The 25,139-nt window shown below is 34.2% G+C and overlaps 1 protein-coding gene across 2 annotated transcripts in view; it reads left to right on the plus strand.

The window, feature by feature from the left end:
• Nucleotides 1–1,417: 1,417 nt before the first annotated feature.
• The window catches only part of LOC123672044 (glutamate receptor ionotropic, NMDA 2B), a 353,672-nt gene continuing 329,950 nt past the window's right edge, over nucleotides 1,418–25,139 (plus strand). For both annotated transcript variants that reach the window (XM_045606000.1, XM_045606001.1), the window contains exon 1: nucleotides 1,418–2,144. In XM_045606000.1, the coding sequence (XP_045461956.1) occupies nucleotides 1,709–2,144 (436 nt within the window). In that variant the 5' untranslated portion in view covers nucleotides 1,418–1,708. The remainder of the gene's footprint in view (nucleotides 2,145–25,139) is intronic.

Here is a 25,139-nt window from a genome sequence, read left to right on the forward strand (position 1 = left end):
GGAGGTCATACTAGACTTGCCTACCTTATACCTACATGTGAGGAAATGTAGCCTGCTCGAAGCAATAAGAATTTCCCATAATAGAAAGCTCCTTCCTGGGAACTGGGATGGACATATGAGGATACTGAATCAACTAGATTCAAACCTCCTCGCAAAACCATTGCAAAAAGTGCATCAAGGTTAAGACCTGCTGGACCTGAGTCTTTCTGTGGGATAGGAAAAGACCAATACAAAGCTGCGGTCCAGCTATGGGAGTTGAACAGTAGGACAATCCACTGGACTAACACTCCTAGACTTGCTCAAGCAAAGAAATTCGTGAAGTTTTCACCTACTTACACCAGTAAGCTCCTGAAGCTGTCGCGAGCGGAGCTTCGGGTGATGGTGGGACTGCTGACGGGGCACTGTCGGTACAAACATCATTTGTACCGTATGGGTAAGTCAGCAGACGAGATTTGCAGGCTCTGTGGATCGGAAGTATAAACGGCTGAACACTTGATATGCAAGTGTCCAGAGCTGGCTGGCCTAAGAACCATTCACATGGGGAAGCCGGTCCTGGATACCAGAGAGGTAATGGCCAATGCCCCTAGGGAGGTTGTCAATTTTATTAAGGTTGACGACCTCCCTGGGTTTCTATGAATGAGTAGGGTAGTGAACAAAAGATCTGCATGGTCGTAGTTCCCGGAAGGCTTACCGAAGCAAAACGACCCCAGTTCAAATAATAATAATAATAAATAGAAAAATATACAGGGTGTTTCATTTGTAAAAATGAAGTTGCTATCAATATGTTGCCCACTCTGTATATATTTCGTTTTGTGAAATCATCTTAAAAAACACTGGTCGATTTCGTGAAACTTTTGTAGGAAATATTTTTTTGCACCTCTTCTAGTGACAAAGTTAAAGAGGAGGCCAAATTATGGTGAAAAACCCGGTCTTCAAACCATCATCATCATCAGTTCGGAGAATTTCAGCAGAATTTCAGGAGACAAACCGATTCAGTTACGGCTGAACAGCCCGAATATTCCGGTCGTGAAACCGATCAGCATTATATCATTCTTGAGGGTAATTCAAGTTATTTCAACGGAACGAGAATAACACTTGCTAAAATTCAAATCAAATTCATCATCTGCTTCGAAATGTACTCGTAACTTCAATCACTCTCAGTTCATCCCGTTTCAAAACTTTTGATCGCATGACTTTGACGCCATCTCTCGTTCCTTCCGAGGAGAGTCGGATTATATGTGAACCTTTGCTCATCCTCCTATCCAGAATCCAAAACCCAGAATCCCGTCTTTTTTCCCAAAATATTCTGGACTATGCGCAGGGCCGAGTCAGACGGGCGTTGTTGTGCCGCATAGAGAAGGATCTCTAGACATCCGTTCCGTCAGTGTTATGAACGGCAATTCCCGTTGAACATGGGCCGCCTTTCGGGATAGCGGGACTTCTCTCGACGTCGCGGTCACTCCCACTTCTTGTCGGGCTGTCCTTTGTTACGCAAACAACGCTCAGATGGATCACGAAGTAGTTGAAGAGATTTGAGAGGGTTGAGACACTTGATATTATCGGAAAATTCGTATGAGAATTTTTCTGTATAATCGAAACGTTTTTGAATAAATTCCGTGAATTTTTTGGATGGTGGTGTTCGCAAAAAAACAATAAATGTGGATGAACATATTGAATTCGTGAACGGTGTTACTTCAGAAGCCAATTCATGAAATCATCAGCGATGAAAGCGGTGGTGATCTTGCTCAACGTTCTTATAGTTGCTGTTGTTAGTGGTGGTCCTGCTTGGAAAGAAGAGGGCAGGAGAGGTAGTGGATTGAAAGTAGGAACTGGAGGAAAGAACAACGTATCATCTCGTGCGAACGGTTTGAGGCTTGGAGGTAGCACGAGGGGTTCTAGAACGACCACGGCGTTAACACCTTCGGAAGAAGATTATGTCCCTCCGCCAACAGCTCCAACTTCTCCAAGTTCTGCGAGTCACCTTCATGTTGGGATGGTGGTGCCCTATAAGTCTTTTGGTGTTAGGGAGTATACCAAGGCTATAACTTCGGCTAAGTATAACTTGCAGAGGAAGTTGAAGATCTTCAAGCACCACGACATACAAGTTCATATAGTAATGAAAGAATTGACTCCTAGTCCAACAGGTATGTTGTCGTTTTCAAACTTAAGGTCTCACCGTAGATCGATTTGATATGGGTTTAATTTGGAATTTTTTTGATGAAAGATTTTGAAAGATTTCAATGGAATAGACTGAATAGAGGATTACTTGAACTCCACTCAATAGTCGCTGAAATCATTTCATAATGATTGTAAGATGAGTCTATTTCAAAGAGTAGCATATAATTCGGAAAAACCGATGCCGATAATCAGCTTCACTTTCATCACACTTGTATCTATGGATTTTATTCAGTTTGAGTTCATTCAATGAATTAAATGCTTGAATCTGTCATACAGGGTGTCCCGGGAGTATCTGTACATATTCTTACCAGAGGTAGAGTAGGACTAGGTAGGTACGGATTGACTGCAAAAATTAATTTAAATAATTAAACCATCATCAGAACCCAACAAAATTTATTGAAACTTGGTATATAATTGACACATTCCGAGGCCGAGTCAGGGACATATTAATTTTTTCAATATTCCAGGACCGGTCTCATTATTTCTCATTTGAAGTGTTCAGGTTCAAAATATGACTTTGTATTTTGAATTTGAAATCATTGTTCATATTTTTAAAACGTACATAAATTCAACTTCAATACGCGGTATCATTATCAATTATGAATTTTTGAAACTGGACATAGTTTGAAAAATTTGATTTATTATTATTAGTCACATAAACAGGACTGGGATATTTCGTGATTGAACATGAAACGTAAAATTCTTCCTGAAAAATCTTTTAGATGGTCAGGAGCTTCATTCAAACCAATTCAATGATGAAAATAAGTGGAAAACATAAAAACAATGATTTCAAATTCAATATACAAAATGATATTTTTAACCTGAACACTCCAAATGAGAAATAATGAGTCCGGTCCTGGAATATTGAAAAAATTAATATGTCTCTGACTCGACCTCGGCATGTATTAATTATATACAAAGTTTCAATCAATTTCGCGGAAGAGTTGGGTTCTGATGATGGTTTCATTATTTCCATGAATATTATGGAAACTCACCTTGCAGCTTTCTTAGGAAAGGCAGAAATTAATTTTTTGCACTCAATCCATATTCACTTGGTCCTACTCTACCTCTGGTAAGAGTATGTACAGTTACTCCTGGGACACCCTTTATGTAACAGCCTCTTTCATCCTTATCAATCATATCGCATGTTCTTCAAATGATTGAAAAAGTATTTTGAAGTAATTTTGAACTTTACTCCTGAAAAATTCCTAGATCTTTGTGATTAATAAATTCACATTCTTCATGGAATTGAAAAGTAATTTTTTGGTGTTCGAATGGTATGGAAATGATAAAGACAACACCCTTGATGAGCTCAAAGGATATTAAGGAGGTAATCGAGTTGTTTTTGGTTTAATTTACCAACTACATATTTTCGTCTTTTCTACGAATGGATGGCTCTATCATTATGTCAAAATGCCTGTAATTTTCGAATTTCAAGTCGGGAAAAGATTCGATTCTACCCGTCCGTCAACACTATAACTTTGGTGTATATAAAAATAACCAATTCAATCTTCGTGTGAAATTTTGTGTTTTTTTTTTCTCTTCGGCATCGACTACTGAGGTCATTAGCCGCCTGAGACTCATCATTTCAGCTGCTCGAAAGCTCAGGTTCATTGCCTGTACAAAGTCTCAATATAAAACAAATCCAGACGAAACAAGTAAAGAAACGATCAGATACTAAAACATGGTTATAAACATATACACACATATAGGTGTAGAAGATATAAATAAATAAATATATAAACAAATAAGAAATGAATATATGAATAAATAAGAAATAAACATATAAACAAATAAGAAATAAATATACAAATAAATAAGAAATAAATATATAAATAAATAGAAAGATGAATAAGTGAGTAGTATACCCGCGTTATAATGGCTCAATATGTTTCATATAAGGTGAATGAGAAAAGTAGCTATCTACGCAACTTTTAGATAAGTTTATCTCTTTCAGAAACCTAATTGTGTTTTTGATATCATGAAATCCACAAAGGTTATCCTTTAGTTCAGGTCCGATATTACAGTCAATTCTGGCAGTTCTATATGCAGAGCATTCACAGATTATGTGAGTCACTGTCAGTGGTTCCCTGCAATGTACGCAGATTGGTTGTTGCTCACCTCTAAGAAGGTATCCATGTGTATGTAAGGTATGGCCTATTCTGAGTCGGGTTACTTTCGTAATTTTGTGTTGATTATGCCGTCAGAATGATTAAAATTTCAAGTGGAATATCGAAAAATATTATGGAAGCACTACTATGGCGATACGAACTTTTGAGCCAATTGCACCTATTATTATTTTTGTCACTTTTTCATCACTTCCATTCAAAAAAATATCAGAAATCTTGTGTAAACATTATTTTCAAAATTACTTATTATTTTCGAAGATAAACACAATCTATTGTGGGAGCTGAATATAACTTCAATAAAGAAACTTAAGAAACGAAAGTTATCAGATCATTGACGATTCTATATTTTCGTATTTCGGGAATTGAGGAAACTAAGCTTCCCGAAAAAAAAAACTTGACTTGAAGTCAAGAGCTAATCACATTTAAAATGCTTTGACTCAACCAAGAGATGCGAACTTGTCTGTCCAGGCGTCCAGCCCATATACAGGGTGGCCATTTGAAAACGAAACAGACGAGATTACAGACGAAATAAAGTTTTTCGATAGAAATGCTCGGACAGGTCGATTTCTGTTTCGAGGGGGACAACTTAAGATGTAGGTTACGGACGCATAGCGCTTCAACCCCCACCTCCAATTTTTGAATAGGGAAGATGGAGTGAGTGATACCTCAATTTAAAGGTATTTTTATACTGATTTCAGCACAGTAATTGTTTTTTCATTTTATGCATTAGTTCTCGAAATATTCATGCGTTAGTTAGTTCCATGTTTCGTTTTTTATTAGCCACGGACCCGGTTTCTTGAAACTTTGACACTAATTCCAAAACATACTTCCTATAAACATGTTTATTTAAATGATACTTAGTTAAGGATATTTCGAGAACTAATGCATAAAATGAAAAAACAATTACTGTGCTGAAATCAGTATACAAATACCTTTCAAATGAGGTATCACTCACCCCATCTTCCCTATTCAAAAATTGGGGGTGGGGGTTGTAGCAGCAAGGGTTGAAGCGCTATGCGTCCGTAACCTACATCTTAAGTTGTCCCCCTCGAATCAGAAATCGACCTGTCCGAGCATTTCTATCGAAAAACTTTATTTCGTCTGTAATCTCGTCTGTTTCGTTTTCAAATGGCCACCCTGTATAATAACAGAGTATATAGCACTTGAACAATCGATGACGTATTTCATGTCCAAGGATGCGTTACTTAGAAGTCTTCACATTCGCTCTAGTGATCTTAACGTACCTACTCTATTCTTCATATTATTTCGATTCAGGCTTATATCGTCAGTTATCCAGAATATTTGATTTTTGTTCCCTTGTTCGATGCACTAACAGTCCAGAACCATGTTGGCTGTTATCATTGGTCTTCGATATTAGCCCGATCTTTACCTTTCAAAAAAAAAATACCATATTCTCATTCTGCCTCCCAGATAGCGTCTTTTATTTCTTGTATAAGGATTGTTTACATCCGAATAATAATAATATATATAATAATAATAATGTTTATTCATTACGAAATACAAAAAAATAATAAACATCAATTCTACCTTAATTAATGAATGAACAAACATAAATCTCCCACAAAAGTATGACACTTGTGCGTGGGTTGTGATTCAAATTAACAACAATTCTATGGAGAGACGAACACACAACTGAACAAACTTATTCCTGCTCGTGAATGTATCCCAAAAGGACTTAGGTTTGCTCTTGATCCAGGTTTTAACTCTTCTATTGAACGTTCTGTTATTTTTTGTTTCTTTGATATCCACTGGAAGTTGATTATAAAGGAGTGGTGCAAGATATATGAATGATCTTTGTGCAACTGTTTTTTTTATTTTCGGTAATTGAAGATGATTTCCTCTTATTTCCATATAATCCTTTGGAGGTATCCCTTGATTGTGTTGGTAACTTAATAAAGCACGTCCATGGAGCTGTCTTACGGAGCATACTCTTGATAGTTCATATAATTTTTCTGTTGGGAAGGTGATTGGCTTTCCGTAAATGATTTTTATTATCCATTTTTGTATTACTTCCACTTGTTTGTAGTAAAAATCCGCCATTCCGCCCCATACCAGTACACCATAGCTCAAGTGAGGTTCAACTAACGCATAATACACTTTCATCAATTCATCTAGTAGTAGTAGAATCCTCAGTATCTTTTGTTGTTCAGTATCACCTCTCCCATATTTCGAAATCTTTGGAGGAAAATATTGTGACTCCACTAGCTGCACCCCCTATAAAGTTCAATTGGTAGAAGAATTGAAACCCTAATCTGCCATTCAGAGGTTAGAATTCGTAAACCAGGCAATTGAGCGCAAACTTTTAATAACATCTCGTTTTCGGATGGAGCTAATTTTCACTTGAATGGCCACGTCAATGAGCAGAACTGCAGCTACTAAAGTGAAAAACAAATCCGAAACTCAAGTAAGTATCAGGAACCCATTCATTCGCTGGTTCTTCCGATGAAATTCCCAATAACTTAAAGTATCTTCATTTTTGTATATCCTTACTTCATAATATCAAGTATTTCCTTGGCCATCTAGGGATTGTTGGACTTATTCATGTCTCTCGTTCTAAAGAATTGTTCTTCCATTGTCAGTATGGAGTGAAGGGTTTTGTTTCAGATCTTTTTTGAACCTAGATGTTTGATTAGCGCAAAAATTGTATTATTTTTTTATGTTTTCTTCATTCAGCAGTTTTATATGAGTAAATGATCATGTAACCACCCATATGGTAAAAAATCACGTCAAAAACAGCCTGGTTTCGAGAATGAGGAAGTCACTGTAACTGTAACCGTAATGTTAGTGTTATACACCAGAACATATAATCTATAGAAAATGCTATCAACAAACTAGAGTATGGACTCAACGAACATAAAGAATGCAGAATATTGTGTATAACAGAACATTGGAAGTCACATGAACAACTAATGGGATTACCAATAAAGGATTTCAACATGATAGAAAGCTTCTGCAGACCTGAAAAAAGACATGGTCGAGTAGCTCTATACCTTCATAAAACACTCAAAGGCAAATCTAAAACAAAATTACAGAAACTCTCTGAATGTGGTGGGATCGAGTGCGAAGCTGGAGAATGGATAAGAAAAAAAGGTAACATTACAGTTTTATCAATATATAGACCACAAGAGGAAACATACAAAAATTTGTCTCAGAAATGGAAAAAATTTTGATCAAGATTCTTCAGGAAAAAAGGAAATAATATAATTATAGCTGGGGATTTTAATATTGAATTTTTAAGAACAAACAAGAATGAACCAGACCTAATAAACCTTGAGATCTTTCAACATCAGGCCAACCATGAATCAGGATACAAGTGTTACAAATAGGTCAAGCTCTTGTATTGATAACATCTTCATAAATATTCAACACTGTGAAAGTTATGTTTTTGATTTACATGTATCTGATCACAGAGCACAAAAGAGACATATTGAGACCCTTAGATGAAAGAGGTTTTTGACCATTCTTTATTATTTATATTGATACAAACCATACAATGTTGTTTATTTTTGAAATCAGTTAAAATTAATTGCTTAAAAAAAATGACAAAGAAATCTAGAGTTTCCATTTAAAAAACTTAACTTTAGATCAGAGCCACCATTACAGTAAAACTTCGTTCAGACTCTCCCGTTTGAGACGCTCTCCTTTGAATTTTCCAGTTTCCAATGCTAATGTAGTGAAATAGTACTTACTCGGTAAGAGGCTCTGTTTCGTTGGTTAACACGCTCTTTTTTCGTGTGCGTGCAGTGGGTACTCACTTTTTCGAAAATGAAGATTTTTTTGCATTCGTAAGTAACTTCTTAGTAACTATTTGTAACATTAAATTTACATCAAGGATACTGATAGAAAAATATAGCTTCACGATTTTTTTATTTTTCTCGAAAAAAAAAATCAGTTTGAAAGTCCATCGTTAGTAACTGTTTGTAACACAAAAATTTTCGTTTGTTATCTAACCTATAATGAAAAAAAATTCTCTTCCAAAATGAGGACTCAGCACCCATTTTTTCAAAAATTGAATATTTTTCTTTTGCTTCTGATAGTAAGTACTTCGTTACTATTTTTAACACAAAAAATTTCGTTTGTAACCTAAACTATGACAGAAAAATTACACACCTACACTACAAAGTTAGTACCGATTTTTCAAAAATTCTATATTTACCATTTGCATTCGACAGTACGTAGTTAAATACTATTTGTAACACAACATTTTTTTTGTAACCTAACCCTTAATGTAGAAATAACACCCCAAAAATACGGAGTTAGCACCGCATTCCCAAAAATTCTGTATTTCTCTTTTGTTTCTGAGAACACCGTTAGTTATTATTCGTAACACAAAAATTTTGTTTGTAACCCAATCTGTAATGGAAAAATGACACCCCTAAAATGCGAAGTTGCCACCTATATCCTCTGAAAATCACTTTTTTTTTTCTCCTAACTCCTATTTCGTTAGTAAGTAGGTATTAACAATAAACCCTTCATTTGATCTGAAAATATCACAAAAAATGATGTAGATCACGTCACAAAAATCATAACTTGAATATTTAAGTTCATTTAAGTCTTTCTCAGCCATAAACTCTTTTACAATGTAGTAATCTTTTTTATATGGAAATTTTTTCAAGGTTTTCTTTTGTATAATTTTAGGTCTTGTTTTGAATGTTTGTGGCATTCTTATCCAAATTTTTACTAAAGAATGAACAACATTTTTCTGTATGTAGGCATAATTTGGGTTTTCTGAACTAAGATGAATTTTTCCATTGGTTTTATAATAATGATCACGCATTAACATTTCAAAGTTAGTGAAGTTATGCAATCATCTATACAGGGTGTTTCCTAAACATGCGGCAAAAATTCAGGGGGTTGTTCCTTGGACTATTCTGAGAATATTTGGCTTTTGATGATTTTTGAAAAACCTATTTGTTTCAAAGATATAGGGGAAACAAAATTTCAGATAATAACATTTTATTATGAAAAATTACATGAAAATTCAACTCAACCTACAAAAACTGTTGAAAATGACCACCTCTAGCCAGCATACAAGCATCCAATCTTCTCCTCATTGACTGCCGAACCCTTTCAAAAACACCAGGATCATTTCTTATTAAGTTACACCCAGCAATGATCCGATTTCGCAAGTCTTCCACATTTTCCACTGGAGTGGTATAAACTAATGATTTTAGATGGCCCCATAGTAAATAACTGGCCGTTTTTAGTAATTGGAATGTTGTTAAACAAATTTAAAAATAAATTGTACCTACTTAGTAAACACAGTGCGGTACGCATTTTTATTTAAACTATTATTAATTTTAAAAATATGAAAAATGTTGTTCGCCCTGTATCTTCGAAACAAAGAGGTTTTTCAAAAATCATCCAAGGACAAAACATGCTTAAAATAGTCCAAGGAACAACCCCCTGAATTTTTGCCGCATGTTTAGGAAACACCCTGTATACAGGTTGGCCACTTTTTCAATGGGATTGTATTGGTAACTTTTAAACTATAAGAGTTAGAAGGTCGGTCAAATGGAGAAAAAGTTGCATGCATAGAAGCATTATCAAGCAGTTCAAACAAATCGAGATTATCAGGGCCGGTTTTCGAGATATCATAAGAAAAGTAAATTATGTCATTTTGATTTTTCTTTTTTTCCCACTTTATTTCAAATATTATCAAGAAATGCTACAGAAATTTTTTATTCGACAGTAAATTATCCTCAATTTGACGTAATCAGATTTCATATCCAACGTTTCGTACTCTCTGGGCCACCCTCAACCTCATTTTTTTCAATACGGACCTGCATATTTTATGACATTTTTCGAAATAACTTTTAACGCTGAATTCAACGATATATCATACAATGTCATTCGAAGTTGATTTTAGGTGATTTTGACCCTCATCCAAATTTAATGGTGTGTATGTAAGAAAAAACAAGTCTATTAACGATATCAATGTTCTGACCCAAATTCAATCGAACCCAGAAAAAAAATCGAGAACTGTGGCTAGTGAATGGAATTTTTCAAAAACTGCTGTTAATAAAATAGTCAAAAGACGCGAATACAATGATTTTAAATTTGAATACCAAGCCTTGCAAAAATTATATCGTAATGATCTCAAAATAAAGTTCGATTCTGTAATTTGTTTCAACGATTCAAATGACTTTAAACAATAGTGATACCTCGCGAGAAAATGAGGAATGTTTTGGAAGGTATTCAAGTGGACCAAACAAGCAAATGTATAAGAAGTATGGGTTCCAGAACCGTAAAGTGCAATTTACAAAATGGTTGACATTTCGAACACTTACTTCATTAATTTTCATTTACTTTCGAATAATCATTTGATTTTTCTTTCATTAAATGATACTTTCGTTTAATTATTATGAATTGAAATATTTAAATGATTATTATAAAAGAAGAACCAAGAAACCAGTATACTGGTTTCTTGCTTTGATTCTAATATGTTCCATTTAGTTCAAGATGGGTAAGTTGATTTTCTTATCGAAATTTATTGCATATTGCATGTTGTTAATTAAACTAAATGAAGGTAATACAGATCCGACCCAAAGAAAATTGGAAAAGGGTCAAAATTACGTGAAAATCTACTTTGAATGACATTGTATGATATATCGTTGAATTCAGCGTTGAAAGTTATTTCGAAAAATGTCATAAAATATGCAGGTCCGTATTGAAAAAAATGAGGTTGAGGGTGGCCCAGAGAGTACGAAACGTTGGATACGAAATCTGATTACGTCAAATTGAGGATAATTTACTGTCGAATAAAAAATTCCTGTAACATTTTTTGATGATATTTGAAATGAAGTGGGAAAAGAAGAAAAATCAAAATGACATAATTTACTCTTCTTATGATATCTCGAAAACCGGCCCTGATAATCTCGATTCGTTTGAACTGCTTGATAATGCTTCTATGCATGCAACTTTTTCTCCATTTTACCGACCTTCTAACTCTTATGGTTTAAAAGTTACCAATACAATCCCATTGAAAAAGTGGCCACCCTGTATAGAGACAGTATAGAGTTAATACATTATTATTCCTTAAGATGTCCCTACATGATTTGCTATAATTTAGTTTGAATACAGTTCTCAAACATTTTTTTTGTATGATGAAGACTCTTTCAGCATCAACAGAATTCGTCCAGAAGATGATTCCATACCTGAGTCTGGAGTGGACGTATGCATGATATTTCAGGAAGAATTTATTCATTTCATCTAATAGTTATTTTTCACCTATTCCAGGGAATTATTCAAACAAAGTACTATCAGTAGAACTTCTTTTTTTCGTCACGTTTTTAATTTATAATACACTATTATAATAAACATTTAATATTAAATTAAAGAATATAATATTAAAAAAACATCCGTAAACTGGGAAGTAAGAACCCATTTTTTCAAAAATTTCATATATTTCTTTTGCTTCCGATAGTTCTTCGTTGGTGAATAATGTTCTCAACAAAATCTGTAATTGGAAAATACTACCCATTATATGGGAATTTGGCACCCATATTCTGAGCAGTTCCCGATTTTTTTTATATAGTTATATAGGTTACAAACGATATTTTTTGTGTTACGAATAGTTACTAACGATGTACTATCGGAAGCAAAAGAAAAATATGGAATTTTTGAAAAAATCGGAGTTAACCGCGCACTTCAGAGGTGCTATTTTTCTATTAATGTTTAGGTTGAAAAAAAAAATTATCACAAATAATAACGAACGAAGTATTATCGCAAACCAAAAAAAACTGAAATTATTTGAAAGAAGGAGTACCGTTTTCTGCTTTTAGTATGTGGAAAACTGAGGAACCGAATGACATACTCCATATACACTGTGTCCGTAAAGGGTGAATTACTTTCGAGTAATGACGTCACCGTATCTTTTTTAAATGGAACACCCCTATTTTGTCTCGATTTTCCGATTACTCTAGCTGATCTGATTCCAAAAATATATCACATGTTGATTCCAATTGGTACAGGGTGGACAAAAAATGCAATATGATAATAATATTAATAATATCTAAGCAATAATTAAAACATTCACGAATACCAAAAATATTGTAGTACTAAACTGTCAGTGAACACCAATAAATTAATAAACAAATAATGACATTTCCAAAAAACTAGACAACTATGTTTTTTTTATAAATTGATAAGAAATAATTTCTTTCATATTTTGTCTGCTAGACCACAAGTACCAAACAAGTTTGGAAACAGCTCATTTTTATTAATCTAAAAATGTAACTACAGGGTGTTACATTCTAACCAATTGCCGCTAGACAATAGTTATTTTTGATAATATTGTTAATTTAACTAATAAAGAATATTACGCGTTACTTTATGAGCACACACAAAATTATTGTATATTTGTCCACCCTGTACCAATTGGAATCAACATTTGATACAGTTTTGGAAAATTGAGACAAAATGGGGTGTTCTATTAAAAAAAAATGACGGTGACGACAAAACTGGAGAGTAATTCACCCTGTATATTAGATTATTATTTTAAAATACGGTGAATTAAAATAAAAAATCGACGTGTTTCAGGATTATTTCTTAAAATGGTCTGTTTAGTTGAAAATGAATTTGTTCCATACTTTATGGACACAGTGTAGTTTGTCAGGCCTCGGGGAGGTGGTTAAATGCGATATATAGTAATTTACGTAACAAGTCCGGAAAATAGGGTTTTTTTGGACGAATAGACAAAATTCCAGGACGAGCGTAAGCGAATCCTGGAAGTCTGTGAGTCCAAAAAAACCATTTTCGGGCGTGTTGCGTACAATATTTTTTCGGCAACCATGTAAAATAACACTATCGCTGCTGCTTTCCATATTTTATTGCGATTGCGATCAAAAAACATGCAAATTTTTGACAACTAATTTCATATGAACTGTCATCCGTTATCTCGGTTGTTATAGATTCTATGATTCTTTTCCGGCCTAGTCCGGGAAGTATGTACTTTCCGGACTAGGCCGGGAAATGCTACTTTCTCAGAGAAAAAGCGTCCGGGAAGTGAGCACTTCCCGGACGGTTGCCGAAAATAGTAATTTACGTAATAAGTCCGGAAAATAGGGTTTTTTTTGGACGAATAGACAAAATTCTAGGACGAGCGTAAGCGAGTCCTGGAAGTCTGTGAGTTCAAAAAAACCATTTTCGTGCGTGTTGCGTACAATATTTTTTCGGCAACCATGTAAAATAACACTATCGCTGCTGCTTTCCATGTTTTATTGCGATTGCGATCAAAAAACATGCAAATTTTTGACAACTAATTTCATATGAACTGTCAGCCGTTATCTCGGTTGCTATGGATTCTATGATTCTTTTCCGGCCTAGTCCGGGAAGTACGTACTTTCCGGACTAGGCCGGGAAATGCTACTTTCTCAGAGAAAAAGCGTCCGGGAAGTGAGCACTTCCCGGTTATTTTCTAGAATAAAATTAATAATTTTTTTGAATGAGAGAGTACCGTCTTCCTCTTTTAGGATATGGTAAACAAAAAAAAACTGAATCAAATGACTCATCTTCAGCAAATATTATTTTTATATTTATCGACAAGATTTTGAATAGCTCTTCTTCATGATAATTTAAGTAACTCAATCATAGAGGGTGGCCATTTGAAAACGAAATAGACGAGATTACAGACGAAATAAAGTTTTTCGATAGAAATGCTCGGACAGGTCGATTTCTGTTTCGAGGCGGACAACTTAAGATGTAGGTTACGGACGCATAGCGCTTCAACCCTTGCTGCTACAACCCCCACCCCCAATTTTTGAATAGGGAAGATGGGGTGAGTGATACCTCAATTTAAAGTTATTTTTATACTGATTTCAGCACAGTAATTGTTTTTTCATTTTATGCATTAGTTCTCGAAATATTCATGCGTTAGTTAGTTAGGAAGGAAGCCACAGTCATGGTTGTTTTGAAGCTCAAAATGTCGATTTTTCACAAAACACTACAAGTGCCATGAAAACACTACTTCATTTTCAAATACTTATTTAAGAATATTTCGAGAACTAATGCATAAAATGAAAAAACAATTACTGTGCTGAAATCAGTATAAAAATACCTTACAAATGAGGTATTACTCACCCCATCTTCCCTATTCGAAATTTGGGGGTGAGGGTTGTAGTAGCAAGAGTTGAAGCGCTATGCGTCCGTAACCTACATATTAAGTTGTCCCCCTCGAAACAGAAATCGACCTGTCCGAGCATTTCTATCGAAAAACTTTATTTCGTCTGTAATCTCGTCTGTTTCGTTTTCAAATGGCCACCCTGTATAGAAGAATTGATTTAATCAACAGAATTGTTTAATTATTCTTCTCCTTCTTCAGCCATCTTTCGTCTAGTGCTGGACATATGCTTCTCCATATTGTCCCGTTTTGCGCCTTTTGGGCCATCTGTATCCTCCGTATATTTCGATTTAATTCATTTTGATTGAATTATTACTGGTTATTTAAAAGAAATATTTCCTGAATAAATATTGTTGTATGAAAAGATTTATAAAGCAAATTGTTTTCACAAAATAATAAAAAAATATATTGTTCAACTGATTATGTATTTGGTTTAAAACTATCATTTTCAAACTGAATAAATTTATTTTTAGTAAACTGAGCTTGAGTTCATATGCAGCCAGATCCAAAACAACAGTGATGTTTACATTTTTTACCCCCTGTAGGGTAAGATTTTCGAGTTCCATCAGTAGTTTAAGAAAGTCCGTCCAACAATTGCTTCTACTAGATATGTTTTTTGATATGTTTCATCCCTCACAAGGTGTTAATTTGGATCATAATTTAATGAACCTATAGCTAGATCAAGTATTATGTTAGATCTACTTGATTTTTGTCTTATTTTAATATTTTTGGAAGCGAAAAAGAAGGGATTTATCCACTATCATTGTAATTGCCTTTTGTTCGGGCAATAAAAAATATTCTTATATGTGAAAAATAAAACAGATTAACGTTATCATTGATTTAATGTATAACACAATATATTTCATTTGTCGATGACTGAATTTTCGTTCAACTAGCGTTCCTTAACTGAAGCAGATCGTTTCCAGCAGACTGTTTGACGGAAAGACCCGAACGCGTTCACCAGTGGTGTACTGACGAAAGCCAAAATTTATATTAAATCAATGTTACATCATGCAATAGAGGACATGGAGATTTCAGAGTGGATGATTTTGAAGCGAAACAGTAGAATGCAATACAAAAAATTAATTATTGAATTCATTTCTGGGAATTAATGAAGATTTCATTCGTGAATATTTATATTTCTTCATTTCAGAAAGTATTCGTCAGAGCATAACCCCTGGGTACCGAGCCTGGGGGTAATTACCCCCAGTTCAGTGTTTTGTGGAGGGAACGAAGAACCTTATGAGTAACACCTAATTGAATCATAAACCAAGGTAAAAAATGAACATTGCCGATGAGCTCATTGATGATGAAAAAGAAACAGCCAAAGTAGAATTTCTTGGACTTCGCGGGAATACTACTTACAGAGTAGAATTTCATAATTAGGATCTCTGCACATTTCGGCGAATGGCTAGTGTCGAATTACTATTACAGCTTGCAGACTTTGAATGCCGTTTGTCACCACATTTAGATGTTAAAGTGGTTTTTCCTCGGGTTTTTTCACATTAGTTACATTGTGAAACATGACTTGAAATGAGCTCTAAGCGAAACTGAAGCTTTAGGTATCTGATATTGAAAAAACAATGCAAAACAATACCAACAATCTCTTTATACTCAATTAATTGGATGCTCATACATGACGGTGTACAGGGCGGGCAAATTTGAATGTTTCAGCATTACAACTTTTAAACCAGAGGAGATAGACAAAATCTGATACCCCATTTTCGATCTCTCTTTCTGAGAAACTAACAAGGGTAGTATTCATTTTTGGCCACCTTCTTTTCTTTTTGAGTTATAAGCGAAAATTGGAAAAATGGCGATATTGAAAAACATTTATATCTCCGCTATAATACTGATGATAGAGCTCTGAAATTAAAACATTAGAGAGGCACTTTTTTATATTGAATCCAGTGGCGTGCTTGTCTTTTCAAAAGGGTCTTTAATTACGAAGCTATGACACAAAGTTATGTTTTTTGAATGGGAACACTAGATTTCTTTGCCATTTTTTGAAAGCTTAATTTTCCTGATTTCAAAAATATATAACATCGTATGGTTTGTATTAAAATAAATAACAGAAAATGGTCAAAAACCTTGTTTTATCTAAGAGTCCCTATATTCCCAATAAAAAAAAAGATAAAACATATCTAGATTCGAATTTTGTAGAAATTAGTAAAAAGCATAGAAATAATCAGATTGACAGAAGAACACTGCTCTTGTTATAAAAAGCTCAATTTTTCTGTGCTCATCAACAGTTGAAACCATAGAAATATTGGAACTCTTAGATAAAAAAAGGTTTTTGACCATTTTCTGTTATTTTTTTCAATACAAACCATACGATGTTATATATATTTGAAATCAGGAAAAATGAAGCTTTCAGAAGAAAACAGAATCTAGTGTTCCCATTCGAAAAAACATAACTTTGGGTCATAGCTTCGTAATTGAAGACCCTTTTGAAAAGACAAGCACGCCACTGGATTCAACGTAAAAAAGTGCCTCTCTAATGTTTTAATTTCAGAGCTCTATCATCAGTATTAGCGAAGATATAAATGATTTTCGATATTGTCATTTTTCCAGTTTCGCTTATAACTGAAAACAAAAGAAGGTGGCGAAAATGAATACTACCCTTGTTAGTTTCTCAGAAAAAGAGATCGAGAATGGCGTATCAGATTTTTTCTATCTTCTCTGGTTTAAAAGTTGTTGTGCAAAAACATCGAAATTTGCCCACCCTGTACAACAGCCTTCCTAATAATATTCGACTTATAAAATATGTTGCGATATTCAAAAATCAAATATTCAATTTTTTAATAGACTCAGAACCGTACTCTGTCTCTGAGTTTTTGTTGATTGGAAGCAGTTTGTAATGTCTATTTCTGTTATTATTGGTGGATATATTTTTGACTTTTTTTGTGTTTCATTTTTGTAATGACTGAACAAAATGAATAAATGATTATTATCATTATTATTATTATTAATTGTTCATACAGGGTGTTCCTTAATTAGAGGTATAAAGAAAATGAGAGACTCCTTGGATAATTTTGAAAAGAAAAGTCCTATAAACATGAACCCACAAACTTTTTGTTTTTGAGATACAGGGTGTTGAATTTTTTTTCAGAGATTCTTTCTGATAGCATTTGTAATTTAAAAGATATTCAATTGAAATTTTAAGCATATATGTATACTATAAATCAAAGTTCACACCACTTGATATGCCAATTCGAAATGCAAATCTACAGGCTGATATTTTTTCTAGAGTGCCGCTTTTTTCCTTCAGAATCTTCTTTTGATGGACAACTGGTAGTTGTCAGTTAACATAAACTTTGGTTCGATACTAAACTTTTTTGTTTTCCATGGTTTTGTTGTATCTGCTTTCGATTTCGAGGAAAATCCTAAGGAAATTCCAAATCATGAAAATCCAGTTAGTAAGCTGCGATGTGATGAATAAATTAATTATAAGTTTTGGTGTTCATTTTGCCTATCTGTAGCAATGATTCATAAAGTTACGATTAACTCGTTTAATAAGGACTACAAGAAACACCCTGTACCTCGAATCGTTTGGTTTACACAACAATAATTATAGTTTTTGCTTAGATATATGTGTCATAAAAGACCCGACCTCACCGTATTTCTTAACACGTTTTCTACGGCACGTATCCCCGAAGGCATGTGTTGAGTCTTAAAGTTAGTGCGGCACCAAAAACATGAGTGGATTATTCCAGTGCGAAAGCCATAAATGAGTGGTTTTTTTACCGATTTGAACGATGAAAATAATTATGTTCTCTAAAAAATATGATAATAATATGCTCTTAATAATACAAAAACTACCTTTAAACAATTTTGAAAGATGATAGTCTGACTGACAATGGTTATTATTGTTTATTATTCTAAAATAATTTATAAAAAAAATGACTCAATGTTTGTTTCATCCTGCCTAGAAGTCGAACTAATACCAAATAAATAAGTGAACTGAATTTCCATCTAGTCCTTGCGCGGCACCAGTACACCGGAGGCAAGTGCGGCTGAGTCCTTAGGTAGATTACTACTTCCGAAATGATTTCGAACAGTTGGTATATAAGATTACCCCTTCGTTAGATGGAGCCCAAAAAAAAATTACACACGTATCCCCGGGGGCATGTGCCTCGCATAGATTGAAATGGGCAAAATCCATAGTCGCAGTGAACGTATTAATGTATATATCTCGATATCTTCAAAATGAATATAAAAAAAGATCTGTCTTTCAGAAGAAAGTACTAGATACTGATACGTACCTATGTCAAAGTAAAATTACGCATGCAAATTGGTTGACTTTGTCTCATTCTCGCCACTTTTTGCATAGATGACCCGGTTACGAGAGGTTCAACTAAATTCTCGATTTCCATGTTAATTGGTAATGGGTGGCTTGATGAGAGAATGAAACGAACTTCGCATTTACATTTACATTTACATTGTGATGTATTCTGGAAGGTTTCGGAGAGCAGTGTTGAAAAGAAGTCAGGGCTGAAGCGAATTCTAAGTGACTTTGAATACGAGTTTCACCCCGTGGCTATTCTCGTAATAATTCATGAGAAATTGAGGTATGTTAGAGAATACAACACTGAGAAGACTTGAGAAATTTCAAGAAGAAAGTTTGAAGAGACAGAGACATAAAAAATTGGTTGATATTGTAACGTTCAATTTTGAAACCCCCGAAAAGTGAATTTGGGGTGCTGTCAACTCAGCGGCGTGGGTTGATTCCAAATAAAATATAAAATGACAAAAATAATTTCAATTTCAATAATAAAAAAATACTTGGCACCATGTAATTCATCAAAAATAGGGAAATCGCTTTACTCAACTCAGACTAAATCACGAAAATCAAAGCTAATTGGGCAGAGAAGGTGAAAAAAAAAAATAGTTGACCCTCATATACATTTATTAACCAGTTTAAAAATAAAAGAACGCGAATGTTATACAGGGAGGCCACTTTTTGAATGGGATTGTATTGGTAACTTTTAAACCATAAGAGTTAGAAGGTCGGTCAAATGGAGAAAAAGTTACATGCATAGAAGCATTATCATGCAGTTCAAACAAATCGAGATTATCAGGGCCGGTTTTCGAGATATCATAAGAAAAGTAAATTATGTCATTTTGATTTTTCTTTTTTTCCCACTACATTTCAAATATCATCAAAAAATGTTACAGAAATTTTTTATTTGATAGTAAATTATCCTCAATTTGACGTAATCAGATTTCCTATCCAACGTTTCGTACTCTCTGGGCCACCCTCAACCTCATTTTTTTCAATACGGACCTGCATATTTTATGACATTTTTCGAAATTACCTTCAACGCTGAATTCAACGATATATCATACAATGTCATTCAAAGTAGATTTTCAGGTGATTTTGACCCTTATCCAATTTTCTTTGGGTCGGATCTGTATTACCTTCATTTAGTTTAATTAACAACATGCAATATGCAATAAATTTTGATAAGACAATCAACTTACCCATCTTGACTGAATGGAACATATTAGAATCAAAGCTAGAAACCAGTATATCTACTGGTTTCTTGGTTCTTCTTTATAATAATCATTTATCTACTCCTATTGAATTATATATTCATTATTCAACTGCTTTTGAGCAATTAATAGTATCTATTAACAAACATCGTGAGTTATAATAACTCACTACTATAACTCACTATAATAAATCGGAAAATATGGAACTGTGCTTCTATACTTCTCTGCTGCTATTCGATTGGCCGAAAGGGAACATTCCATTATTGTTATTGAGGGGAGGAAGGTCCGAGGCAATGTCACTTTAATAATTTTGACGTTTTCAAATTAAGTTGATATCTAATTATTGTGAATGTTTTGCTGAAAACGATTAATTCAGATAGTGAAGATGAAATTTTATTTTGGCATACATTTCCAAAAGACAAACAGCTAATGTTACCATACAGAATTACTTGCCCGAAAAAAATATAAAGGAGTTTGTAGCTGTAAGATCATTAAGTCGTCGTTCACAGGGAATGTTTTTTGGTATATTTTAATGCATTTTTATAGGCAACTATTAAGGGTTTTCAATATAGTTCTATGTCTGTACTCTGTACTGGATTCGAGCTAGCCGAAGCTAGTTCGATTGTGATTGGTGACACTAAGTTTCCATCTCTCTGTATTTTTTTCTTAGTATTTATTGATATAGTAGATAAAGTATAGTATTCAACTTGCGGTAATGGTCATAACTCACTTGATGAATTACAGCACTCGCCTGCGGCTCGTGCTGCAATCTTCATCTGCGTGAGTTATGACCTACATTACCGCTCGTTGAATAATATACTATTAAATATTTCAATTCATAATAATTAAACGAAAGTATCATGTAATGAAAGAAAAATCAAATGATTATTCGAAAGTAAATGAAAATTAATGAAGTAAGTGTTCGAAATGTCCACCATTTTGTAAAATGCACTTTACGGTTCTGTAATCCATACTTCTTATACATTTGCTTGTTTGGTCTCCTTGAATAACTTCCAAAACATTCTCAATTATCTCGCGAGGTATCACTATTGTTGTATTTGTCATTTGTTCCGTTGAAATAAATTACAGAATCGAACTGTATTTTGAGATTATTACGATATAATTTTTGCAAGGCTTGGCATTCAAATTTAAAATCATTGTATTCGCGTTTCTTGACTATTTTATTAACAGCAGTTTTTGAAAAATTCCATTCACTGGCCACAGTTCTCGATTTTTATTTCTGGGTTCGATTGAATTTGGGTCAAAACATTGATATCGTTGATAGACTTGTTTTTTCTTACATACACACCATTAAATTTGGATAAGGGTCAAAATCACCTGAAAATCAACTTTGAATGACATTGTATGATATATCGTTGAATTCAGTGTTAAAAGTTATTGCGAAAAATGTCATAAAATATGCAGGTCTGTATTGAAAAAAAATGAGGTTGAGGGTGGCCCAGAGAGTACGAAACGTTGGATACGAAATCTGATTACGTCAAATTGAGGATAATTTACTGTCGAATAAAAAATTCCTGTAACATTTTTTGATAATATTTGAAATAAAGTGGGAAAAAAAGAAACATCAAAATGACATAATTTACTTTTCTTATGATATCTCAATAACCGGCCCTGATAATCTCGATTTGTTTGAACTGCTTGATAATGCTTCTATGCACGCAACTTTTTTTCTTTTTGACCGACCTCCTAACTCTTATGGTTCAAAAGTTACCAATACAAGCCCAATAAAAAAGTGGCCACCCTGTATATTCAATTCAGAAATGATGATTATATATTGAATATATAATATTTGCATATAAAACATATGTAATGGTGGGACGAAAGCATATGGAGTGAATTTTGAAACATTTATGTATTGACAATTTAATTCTTGAATATTCTTCTTTTTGCCAACATTACTCGTTTCTATATTTTTGAAAACTATATAACAATATAGAAACGAGTACCTAATGTTGACAACAAGAACAATATTCCAGAAATAAATTTTTAATTCATAAATGTTTCAAAATTTACTGCATATGCTCTCTTCCCAACACAACGGAAAGAGTGCAATAACGGCAACTAAATTCAGAAAAGGTTGAACATTGAAAAAGTACATTGATATAATATCAGGTATTCTAAAACTGAACCAATTCCTGTGCAAAATAATGTCAAAGATCGAACACATGAACATAGGCTATTCTCATTCTAAAGACTGGAAATATTATTCAGGAATTATCAAAAGAAAAACACAGATAAACTTTGGACATTGGAAATCAGGTCGTAACCAGATTTCCAATGTCGCAGAGTCCGACGATTACGGAAAATATCCCCAGCGGCGGTCGTCGTCTCGACAGGTGAATGAATGTATCTCGCTCGGGCCGATCAAAACATTTTCAATTTTTATATAATTCCGCCGACTAAAATTCTCAAACTGGTTCCGCATCATCCTCTCGACCATATCAGTGAACAAAAGTATCCAAACATGTTTTTTTATGAAAATTCGAGTTCTCATTACGTTCGCTCGACTTCGGAAATTCGCGATACTACCCTATATACGGGGTCAATCCATTAATAGAAAAAACTTTTAATTAAAATTTGGTTAAACACTCAGACGAAAATTGAATGTAATAAACGCATCTATGAGTTTGCAGCATTCTATTATAGAATTACGATCGACGACCTAAATTCCTGTTGAAGATTCAGTAAAAAACTATCTTTTTTCTCAAAGTCGAAAGTGGAATCGATCATATAGAAAATAATGAGCAGCCTCTGTTATGACCCTCAATTTCATATGAAATCCTATTTTTTGACTTAAAATCTCCTTGTCAAATTTATCGAAGGAGATTTTGTCGATTTCATCGCAAAACGTCCTACCTTGTTCGACGCTCTTTGATTCTATAGTCAAAAGACGACGTAGTTCTTGAAGGTGCATTTTAGTATAGTATATCCAAAGTCACTTGGAGGAAGCCAGAATAATTCAATTATGCAAGGGTTGTCCAACTTTCCAAAAATTCCTTTGGGGTCAGTGGATTTATTGCCTAAGAATACATTCAAATAAACCCCAGTATTTAGCGGATTGCGGTATGCACTTCAAAGGGACATCTGGCCAAGCGTTTTTATAGACTAGTTCAAGTATGACTTTGGATATACTATACCTATTTGTATTTTCATAACTGTTGAGAGCGGCTATTCGATTTAAAAAATTGACTCCTGGTAATTCAATTATTTTACTACAAAGAGTGAAATTTTCACTAAGAAAACATTTTTGTGTCAAAAATATGTCTTGTTTTATTAACTGACTTTGCCCCTAAAATTTGATGCCCCGGCAAAATGTCAGGTTTGCCGGTCCTGGCGGCGGCCTGAGTGAGAAAAAGACTTCCTCCACATGTGACACACTATACTTTTCCTATAACTGCACAAAGGACCCCGCACGTTTTATATGGGAAATGGCTTTCCGTGAATTTGGCTGAATTTTTGATATGTTGTAGTTCTTGATAAACTGATCAGAAGTGTCTAGCCACAAAGCTCAAAAATGGACAGTTTTCGAGATATGGAGCTTTGAAAATGGATTTTTTGCAATTTTCGGGGTTTTTGCTCATCAATCGGGGAGCTCTCATTTCTGGTTGAGATGGAATTTGGATGTTCGGCGGCCAGAACCCAACTGAGAAATGATCTTCCTTGGTTATATTAGGCACCGCCATCGATAATTTTTTATACACTGCTCCACATTGGCAATGAAATGAGATACAAAATCCAAGATTTTCCATACATCTTTTCATGCCACACAGAATAATTCACATGACCGAGAAACGACGTATTGTGAGATTTTTTTAAGAGAGACCATAATCAGTTTATCAAGAACTACAACATATCAAAAATTCAGCCAAATTCACGGAAAGCCTAATTCAATTCGAAATGGTATTCGTTGACAGTATCTGCTCATATCTTGCGTTTCCACAGAAACGACATCTAAAAAGTCCAATTTCAATTGATCTACCAAGCGAGATGTGGGCAAAGTATTGTGTGGAATAATATTTCTCACAGTATAACCAATACATAGTTCTGAAATTGAGTAAGCTATGAAGAATATGTTACTTTCTATAACAGTTGTGGAAAAAGTCTTTTTATCGCTCGTGCCACAAACTTCCACACTCGTGAGAAAAGTTGAACTTTTCCCACTAGGACAATACACTTTTGTTCACCCCAGGCTACAAATCCGTCTCAGAGAAGAATTATACATTTTGTTTTTTACTTTCACCCAGTTCCTTACTTCAGTGGGTGTCATTCTGATTCTCTATCAGAAATTACGCCCTTTATTCTGCAAGGTGCAACTTCATCTCAAATTTATCCAGGCGCATGGAGATTATGCTTACATCAATTCTCCAGCCATTAATCTGATAACATCCTGTTCAAGTTTTTTTTTGTTTCTCCTCAAAGGCGCTTTGTACTTTGCATGCCTTAGCAACTTCAATAATTGTTACCTGTTGGATAAGAGAATATACTCCATCAAAATACACGATGCAGAATATGTTGCGGAGAAATTCAACTTACACGGTCACATTCACGGCGAATGTCACTGTGGAAAATTTCGTTGCATTCCAACCATACTTCCGCAGGTGGCTCAAAGGGGAGCAACTCTGTGAAGTCTGGATTGTACTTTATCCCACAGTTATTGCATGCTACACGTTATCCCGATTAATCAATGCGAGGAATAGTGATGTTGTAGAAAGGATACGCATTATTCATTGTTATATATTCGACAAGCAGTGCGTTGACGAAATCATTGTGGAATGAATAATTCAATCGGAAGTGGTTTAGGAATGTCTAGGGCAAACAATAAACGTGGTTAATGTGGATATGCTATGAAGCCCAATAATCCATACAAATGCGGTGATAGGATTGTTGTAGTACAGGATGTTCGAAATCGGTTAACCCCAATAAAGCATTGATGTTTGATCCATAGAGAAGGAAATGAACCTGTTGCAATCTAAACGCAAACAAACTTACTTACGGATTATCAAAATTATTTTAGTCGTTATGTTGGCATCACTGTGTTCTACAGCCACACGGACTGGAGCTCACCTGTTATTTAGTTCACACAATTTTTGTTCAATGTTCTGCAATTCTTATAATTAAATTTCGGGTACTAAAGCATTAAAATTTAACGTGGATGTTATTAAGCCTTCTGCCCA

Source organism: Harmonia axyridis, chromosome 2 (assembly GCF_914767665.1).
Source record: "Harmonia axyridis chromosome 2, icHarAxyr1.1, whole genome shotgun sequence".
Lineage (NCBI taxonomy): Eukaryota > Metazoa > Arthropoda > Insecta > Coleoptera > Coccinellidae > Harmonia > Harmonia axyridis.